The sequence below is a fragment of the Pteropus alecto genome, unplaced genomic scaffold, assembly GCF_000325575.1.
Source record: "Pteropus alecto unplaced genomic scaffold, ASM32557v1 scaffold134, whole genome shotgun sequence".
NCBI lineage: Eukaryota > Metazoa > Chordata > Mammalia > Chiroptera > Pteropodidae > Pteropus > Pteropus alecto.
In genome coordinates, this window is record NW_006436283.1 from 1,219,129 (window position 1) to 1,227,993 (window position 8,865).

Below are 8,865 nucleotides of genomic sequence, written 5' to 3' on the forward strand. Positions count from 1 at the left end.
GGCGCGGCGCGGCCCCCGCCTGAGGCCGGCCGAGCAGCTGCGTCCTGTCACGGCGGCGGCGCTGGCTCACCTGGAGCCCGCCGCAGCCACAGCTGGTTTCCATTTATCCCACGAGGCTGCAGCGGAACACAGGGCCCCTTGGAGCCACATGCCGTTTGTTTTTAGCGCACGCTCCGTTTTTCTCGCCCCCGCCTCCCCTGTAATTGATGGGCCGCCTCGCTGAAGGGGCGCTGGGTCCGGGGCCTGTGCTGCGTGTGCCCCGTTGGACGCTGCTGTCAGCATGCGGGCAGGGTCTCCGGGTCTCTGGTGTCCCCTTCAAACCGGTACCAACTCTTCTTAGAGCCCTGCGCGGGCCCTGGCACTGACGGAGGCGTCCTGCTCCCCTGGGGAGCTGGGACTGGCACACATGGCCTGGCGCTCTGGGCAGCGAGCACAGTGCCTGGGCCGCATGCTGGGGCGGGGAGCAGCAGGTGCGGGGAGAGGTGCTGAACCCCTGAAGGCTCACGCGGTCACACTCGGGCTCGCCAGGCCACTTAGGTCACATCGGCAGCACCTAGGCGGCTGGCAAGTGGGTGCAGATGGGGTGACACATGGGCTCCCCCTTGGAATGTGGCCATCCCTTTCCTCCCCCCCAGTGCCCACACCCCTGTCACGTGGTCTTGGGGAGCAGCCTTGGCCCACACCCCTTGTATGACGTGCCCCCGTCCTGCAGTGGGGGGACGCGGCCGTGGGAGAGGAGAGGAAGGGCCAGGACGGGGCCTCGGGTACCCGGCTGGGCAGTGTGCCAGGCCCTCGGGTGGGCAGGAGGCAGGTCTGCTGGTGCGTGTGGCTTCAGGTGGCAGAGGGTGACCACGGGCCTGGGCAGGAGCTCACCGCCACCCGTCCCTCCGCTCCACTGTCCTCTGTCTTGAGCTCGCGCCCTTGTGTGCCTGCACCAGCTGCCTGTGCGCCGCTGGGAAAGTGTCCCAGCTCCCGTGACAGATACCCACGTGCCTGCGAGGGCCACGTAGCTCCCACGTCCGCTCTCTGCGGGTCTGAGCCCCGTTGGGAGGGGCTTTGACAGCTGCTGTGTCCCGCGCCCGCTGCCCCGGCGGCTGTCGTTTTTCTGCTGTGTCAGGATGCGGCATTTCTCTGGCGCCGTCCAAGGTAGCCACACCGGCGTCATCGACCGGCTGGATTGGGGGGCAGGAGGGCACAGCCCAGAGTCGCCACCCACCTGGTCCCTTTTGAGCGGCGGGCCTGCCCCACCTGCCCACCTATTTGTAGGAGGCCCCTGAGGGGTGAGCCACTCTGGTGCCCTGGCGGCCACCCGGTGGGAGCGTGGGGCCCGGGGAGCAGTGGGAGTCCCGCATATTGGGAAGATGAGCGGGTGTCATAGTCGGGGTCCCATAGCTGCTCAGCCGATAAGAGTGGGGTTTAAGAAGCCCTCAGCGAGCCACCCCTCCTCACACCCTCGAGGCCAGCACCCTGGAGAAAGGCAGGACCGGGTGTCAAGAGCGTCACCCCACAGCATCAGGCAGTTGTTCTTGCCCTGGGGTCCCACGCACCCCTGAGTTCGAGCTCTCCCCCAGCCGACAGGACTCCACATGTGGGGCTCAGGTGCAAGTGACTTGACTGGCACTTGGCAGTCTGAGGTGGCTCTTCCTTCTTTACTGCTCACAAGATGCAGAGACCAGTCCATGTGGGTGACAGCAGAGTGTGCCCCAGGCCCCGGGCCGTGGGACTCCCCGCCTGTGCTCTGTGCTACAGGGGAGACTGGCCTCGAATGCACTTTCCTCATCACCACGCCAACGGGCTGGTCTGGACGCCGCACTCCCAACTGCCACGCGCCAACCACACAGACAGCCCAGGGCAGCGGCCCGGCGGTCTGTGCCCCGCTCCCTGAGCAGGACTGCGGAATTAGTGCCACACCCGCCTGAAGCACTGTCAGGAGTGTGAGCGCATCCCTCGTCGCCACAGGGCCATCACGAGTGTTTGGGGAGGCCGCTCATCCACCACCGCCTGGCGGAGAGGCATGAGCACAGGATTTGCTGGGTCCACCTGCATCGCAGGTCGTGGCGAGCTTGACTTTGGTCGTAGGAAGCGCCCTCTTTGACCAGTGAGGTGGGCGGGCGCTGACCTTTGGGGGCCCCAGAGTGTGAGCTGGCGCGGGACGCCCTCTGCTGGCCACTCCTGAGCCCCACCTGCTGCTTGCCTTCCCGGAGAAAGTGGGGCGCCACAGCCCCCGCTCCCCAGCGGCTCCTTCCACACCGTCCTGCCCTGTTCACTGGCCAGTGGCATCGCCAGCCACACAGGGTGGTCTCTGGTCTTAGCACAATGTGGTCACGTTGCCGTGGGAACCAAGCTGGGGCACGTGGGCCGCTTTCGGTCACTCGTTTTATGTTATGGTATTTTTACTGCAGCCAGGAGGCATTGCCGGCACACTGGCCCCGGCGAAGAGCTGGGTGCCACCTTAGAAAGCGCCATGGCCCTTGCGAAGTGCAGAGTCGAGGCCTGAGAAGGCTGAGGTGGGGCGCGGGCCGAGCCCTCCCGGCGCCCCAAAGGCAGCTCACAGTTGCGAGTTCCCAGGCGACGCCACGCTCGCCACGGTCCCTCCCCGTCTGGTGGTCCGCACGGAGCTCGCCTCAGCCCGTCCTTCACGTGTGACGATGGACCAATTTTGTTCCCTGCTGAGAAATGACTGCTCAGAGGCGACTTGGTTCTGACCCAGTGGAGGCCGACTCTGCCTCGTGGTGTCTGCCCTCCCGCTCCTGGCCCCTTCCTTGACTGCGCAGTCCGCCAGGCGGGCGCCTCTGGTTTGTAGCGGTTCTCGCTGGAGCGCGGGCCGCTGTGAGGGGATCGTCGTGTGGCAGAGACCAGGACATTTTCACCCACTCGGGCGACAGCCATGTGCTTATTTGAATAGAGTGCAGAGTTGGCTCCCTGCTAACCAGCCCCCCACCAGGGGCCCCGTCCCTCTGCCGGCTTGTGTGGGACAGCGGGCCCCCAGCCACATATGTGCGGGAGCCCCCGGCCTGGCACACGCAGTCGGCTGAGCTGAGTCCCCCTCTGGCTGTTGTGAGATGTCCGCACTCGGTCCGCACTCGGGCCCCTCCGCTGCGGTGCCCTGCCTGAGGCCGTGTCCGGCCACCGAGGACTTCTGTCTCCCCGCCCTGAGATGGGAACAGAGATTGCTTCTGGCCTCTGGGGTGAAGTGACCGTTTTTAAAGGTCTTTTGTTTCCGACACAGCTCTTTAGTTTTGTCACATTTGCCTAACACGTAGAAAGTGCGTTATTTTAAGTGGAGGTTCCTAATAGGCTCCATTTCGGCCTCGTTCTGAGGGCCATCCTCACGGCCCTTCTCGGGGCCCGGGGTGACCGTGCAGGTGTGGACGGCTGTGGGAGGCGGGCGGCGCAGCTTTGCAGGCTGTCCTCTGCTCATCTTCCTGTCCACACTGACCCTCACCATCAGCAGAACTCCTCAGGATTGCAGGTCACCTCCTAAGAGCCTTTTACTTAAGGCCCCAGGCTGCAACGAGGCGTTGAGTTTGGGAGGGTGGTGTCCCCAAGCCTGCGGCCCCCAGCCCAGTCCAACAGTGGGTTCATGCTGCCATCTGGTGGTGATGACCAGTGTTACAGGGAGTGTGCTCTTCTGCACCCAGTTAGGTGTAAATTTCATTTTGACGTATCTTTGCTACGAATACATGAGAAAAGTGACAGTTTCCTCTGCTACTTAGTTGCTAGTGACTGAAGGAAAAAAAACATAACTGCTTCGGCTCTGCCATTCGACTGGGAGATGTGACTGCGATCCAGGGAAAGCTGCCGTGTTTGGTGCTGGTTGGTGGTGCAGCCAGCGGGGAATGCCGCTCACTTAGCTCTGCTGTGCTCACAGGCCAGAAAGCAGGGGTGGCCGTGGCTGAGGACGGCCGGGATAAGCCGAAGCTGCCACCTGAGAAAGATGAGATGGAGCAGGCCCAGATTAAGGGTCCCGAGAACGTGCCGCAGAGGGAAGGCGCCAAGGAGAAGCAGGAGGAGGTGCAGCTGGACCGCCCCGCGCAAGGTGTGGCCGGGAGGGCTGAGCATGGGGCGCTGGGTCTCTACCCCTTAGCCCTGCGCAAGTTCTGGGCCTTTTTGCCTCCTTTAGCCTTTGATTCGGGCGGATGTTCTGCCCCCGGCCAAAGCAGCTGGTTTGCAGCTGCCTGGCCTGTCTCATAATTTTCTAGAAATAGTGCTGCTCCTCAGCTAGACAGCAGTCACATCTGTGAGAGGTGGCACGCGCGGGCCTGTGTCCCATCATTAGGCACTAGAGCTCACTCAGTTCACAGTCCCTGAGAAGGAAGGCCGGGTCATTCCTCATCCCCAGCATGTCCTTTGTCTCTCTCCAGGTGTGGCGGTGCCTGTGGGCGAGGCCCACCGCCACGAGCCCCCAGTCCCTCATGACAAGGTGGTGGTGGACGAAGGTCAAGACCGGGAAGGACCGGAGGAGGATGTGCGTTCGTCTAAACACGTGGCTGAGAAGGCTCCGGGGGACAAGGGTCAGATGGTGCCACCTCTGCCAGATTCAAAGAGAGAGCGACCTGGACAGGACCAGGCCTTGGAGGCAGTGGGCGCTCTTCCCCAAGATCCCCAGAAGGTTCCAGAAGGAAACGGTCAGCCAGCCGTGGAGCCCGTGAAGGAAGACTTGGAGCTAGGCAACAGGGGTCTGCATCCTGGGCCCCAGGCAGAGCTCCCAGAGGGGCAGGAGTCCCTGGGGGCAGGCGCAGGGGAGAGAGCAGCCGGCATCCCGGGCCACGCCGCAAGGGCCGTGGGCGAGCCCGCGGAGAGCGAGCCTGGTGGGTGTCAGCCTGGGCGCCCCCTTCCCTGGAGGCTCCTGCAGTGGGCGGGGGGCCTTCCTCCTGTCCCCGTGTTTCCCCATCTCCAAGATTAGCGTGTGAATGTGGCCGCCCTTCAGCTGGGGGTCAGAGTGAGAGGCTGGTGGCTTGACAGCGACTGTGATATCTGTCACGCAGCTCTTTGCGTACCACCGAATGTCAGGCGCCGCGCTGCTCCTGTGTCCGGGCGCACCGGGCTGGCGCGCGGCGCTTGACAGGTACCGCGTTGTGACGTGCCAGCTCGGAGCCGGCTGGGACGGCTCTAGCATGTTAATTGGCGAGGGTGGTTAATGCTGGCTCGCTGCCACGGCCGGGGAGATTGTTGCGTATTTTTTATTACCTCCCTGGTAATCATCAGGTCGCGGATAAACTGAGCAGGGGCGGAGGGCTGATGCGGAGGGCGATTTCAGGGAACATCCGCCACCTCCTCTCGTTCTCCCTCTGCCGTCTTCCGCGCCTCCCCGGTCCCCCTGAGTTTCTGCGAACCCGCATCCTGTGTGTGTAGGTGGGAAGTTGGCCCCCGGGGCCGGGCAGCCCGCGGAGCTGAGAGGGCAGAGGGACTCGGAGGGCCCGGGCGGAGACCACGCCGGCAGCAGGCTGGAGGGTAAGCACTTGGCTCTCTTGCCGCCCTCTCCCCGGGCCTGGGGACGCCTCCCTCCCTTGCGTCCAGACCGGGCGATGGCAGGGGAGGAGCCACAGGTGCCCCCCATCTTGGGGGCCCTTTCCAGGCTGCCTCAGCCTTTTCTCGGGTACCTCCCTAGGAGCCCTTTTATATCCTCTTGTCTTAGAAGAACCTGTTCTCTGTCACCTGACTTCCCATTACCGTTCGTGTTTCAGTCACAGCAGACGTGTTAGTGTTTCTAATGCGTGCGTGTTGCCGCCGGCCAGTGTGGGCGCGTTGGCTGGCACACAGCTGGCTCCAGGATGTGCCTCCCCGAGACCCAGCCTGGAGGCCGGTGACTGTTACTGCCTTAGCTCCTTGCCCCCAGCAGTGCTCCAGCCCCTTATCTGCCCTACTCCTTAGATGGGACAGGGGACATTGGTGTCACCTGCAGTGAAGACCCATTACCCGTCCAGAAATGGATGCTCCTCTTGCCTTTTCTCTCCAGTGAGTGAGACTTGCTGTGAATCTTCCCGACCTTCTACCCATTTTGGGGTGATCCCAGCTGTTGGCTTTTGACCTCACACCCCAGGGCCCCACTGGTCAGGCATTCCCTCTGCAGTGGAGGTGGTGTCAGTCACCTGGCTGGCCCGTGATTGTCCATCCTGAATTTTTTGGTGAACCACAGGCTCCGTGCCATGGCCTCACCCAGGCTGAGCCCCCCACAGCGTCACCACATTGGTGGCACCTTGTGAGGATCAGCCCCCTGGGCCATGCATTTTACCCCGTGCATGTGAATTGAGGCAGAGTAGCCTCGGGTGGGGTCGTGAGACGGGCCTCACTGCCTCCTCCCCGCATCTGCCTCCCAGTGGGGCCTGTGGGAACAGCCAGCCCGGAGCGCCTGCTGCCAGGATGCCACCTGAGCCTTCCGGCAGCCGGGGACCTGGATGGCAGGGCCTGAAGGTGCACAGGGTCCCCTGAGTGCAGGGCCTGCTTTAGGGAGGCCACATGCCTGAGTCTGTCTCTGATTTCTCTTCCTGTCCTTGTTGGTTTCAACCCTTAGAATCTGTTATCTGAACCTATTTGATTCTTTGGTTTTTTTCTTCCTGAAAAGAGAATTTTCACGGTTTCCTATTCTGCTTTTCTTCCGTACGCCTCTCAATGGGACGAACAGCTGAGATCAAAAAGATAGTAGCAGGTACGGACGGGGGGCGCGCGGCACAGAGGAGGGCGCGTCTGCGGAGGGGGAGACGCAAGGACAGAGCTGGCGGGCACATGCGGGCACACGCGGGCACATGCCACCCCTTCACGCCACACGCGGGCACACGCAGACACACGCAGGCACACGCCCCTTCACGCCACACACAGACACATGCGGGCACACGCCGCCCCTTCACGCCACACGCGGGCACACGCAGGCACGCCGCCCCTTCACGGCATGCGCGGGCACACATGGGCACACGCCCCTTCACGCCACATGCGGGCACATGCGGGCACGCCACCCCTTCACGGCACACGCGGGAACATACGCGGGCACGCCACCTCTTCACGGCACACGCGGGCACACGCGGGCACGCCACCCCCTGTGGGCCCCCATGCCCCAGCTAACTCCCCTCTGCTGAATTCCTTGGTCTTTCTTAGCCCTGCGGTGCCTCTGCTGTCACCAGGACAGTCTGTAAGCACCGGTCGCTAAGGCCCCAGTTGGGCAGGGCGGGGCCGCACGTACCTTCCGCTGTGTGCCTGGCCTGACATTAGCGTCTTCGTGTGTGTGTTAGCATCTGGACGGCTCTCATCCCATCCGTGAGGCTGGTCCCCATGGTCCTGGTGCATCCCACGAGGGGCTCTGGCTATGGACACAGCTTGTCATCTCCTCTCTGTTTCATATGTTTCATGTGTCACTTCTGGCTAGACATGGTACCCCATCCCCGTGGCATTGGTGTGGGGCTGGTCCTCCAAGGAGCCAGTGAAGAGGTGGGGCTCACCCCCCGACCCTGGCACCCGCCTGGGGACAGGCAGTATTGGCAACGTGGGGCTGTTGTCGTACCATCGACCATTACATGGTCATGAGCCCCAGGCACCCAGAATGACAGGGTGGCCCATGGCCAAGGTGGGGCAGCGCCATGCACGTCACTCATGTTAAGGGAGGTGAGCAGAGTCCCAGGCTCATCCATGAATGGGGCTTTGCTCAGGCAGGTGTCCTGATGCCCTGAGGACACGTGGACGGGTGCCTGGTGGGGAGCAGGGGCTGCTGCAGCTGGGCTGGCTGAGAGGTCCCCCTTCCTGTCCTGCCCGTGGTCCTGTTCTCTCATCCTGCACATAGCTTTGTTCTCCCTTCTTCCCTGTGGCCCCATCCTCCACGTGGCCTGTCTTCTGTCCTCCCTGTGGTCTGTCTTCTGTCCTCTTCATGGTCCTGTCCTTCCCATGGTCAGTTTTAGCATGTTCCCCATGGGCTTGCCTGCCTGCACATCCTTGCACCGGCCTCCAGAGGTCCCCCCACCATAGTCCTGGGAGAAGGCCGACCCCACACTGTTCTGGCAGGTCACAGGTCACAGGTCCTGTGTGCTTGGCAAGCAGGGCCCTTGCTGTCGCTCTCACCACTTGCAAACATTCTCCTTTCTCTTGATGTGAATTTTCATGCCTGGCAGCCCTGACCAGTCACAGCGCCTTTCAAAGCTTCCTATTTGAGACCCTCGGTCTCATCGGGAGCTGCGGGGCAGCTGACCCAGTGCTGAGGCGTTAGTGGGAAATGCACCGGTCACTAAGCCCACTGGGGCCACATCCTGCGTGGGGGGGTGACGGGCTGTGGCAGGGCCTCCCCACACCTGCCACAGCAGCCCCCTGGGCTTGCTGCTGTGCCCTGGGGGCGGGGTCAGGAGCAGCACGTGGGGACCTGCTGTGTGCCTGCGGTGGCCTTGGTCTCACAGAGGTCCTGTTCGTTGCTGAAGGGAAGCCAGTTCTGTTTGCTTTAAACTCTCAGCCTGGAGGGGCTGCCTTTAGGGGCCACCCTGGCCATGACCCCTGAGCGACTTGGGGCACGTGGGACTGAGCCACAAGCTGGTGTGAGAGCAAGGCAGCTGGGACGGTGGCCGCCATCCTTGCAGAGGCCTCGGCGGTCCCTCTGGCCTGCATGTCCCACTGACCAGCTGGGGGATAAGAATGGCGCCATTCGGGGCGTCCGGGGAGGGGCCTCCCGGTGACCTCGGCCCAGCGCGGGCTCTGACTATGTTTTTCGAATGCCAGAAGCTGGCAGGGCAGAGATGCTGGACCACGCCGTCCTGCTGCAAGTGATCAAGGAGCAGCAGGTGCAGCAGAAGCGCCTCCTGGACCAGCAGGAGAAGCTGCTCGCGGTGATCGAGGAGCAGCACAAGGAGATCCGCCAGCAGAGGCAGGATGGCGAGGATGGCAAGTCGGCGG

At 63.1% G+C, this 8,865-nt stretch overlaps 1 protein-coding gene across 4 annotated transcripts in view; it reads left to right on the top strand.

Annotated features, from left to right (window-relative positions):
• The window catches only part of SLC38A10 (solute carrier family 38 member 10), a 35,713-nt gene that overhangs the window by 24,932 nt on the left and 1,916 nt on the right, over positions 1-8,865 (top strand). For 2 of the 4 annotated variants that reach the window (XM_006912162.3, XM_025046985.1), the window contains 4 exons: positions 3,872-4,039; positions 4,365-4,811; positions 5,356-5,454; positions 8,692-8,853. In XM_006912162.3, coding sequence (XP_006912224.1) covers positions 3,872-4,039; positions 4,365-4,811; positions 5,356-5,454; positions 8,692-8,853 — 876 coding nt within the window. The remainder of the gene's footprint in view (positions 1-3,871; positions 4,040-4,364; positions 4,812-5,355; positions 5,455-8,691; positions 8,854-8,865) is intronic. The other 2 variants (XM_025046986.1, XM_006912161.3) reach the window with 2 other exon arrangements.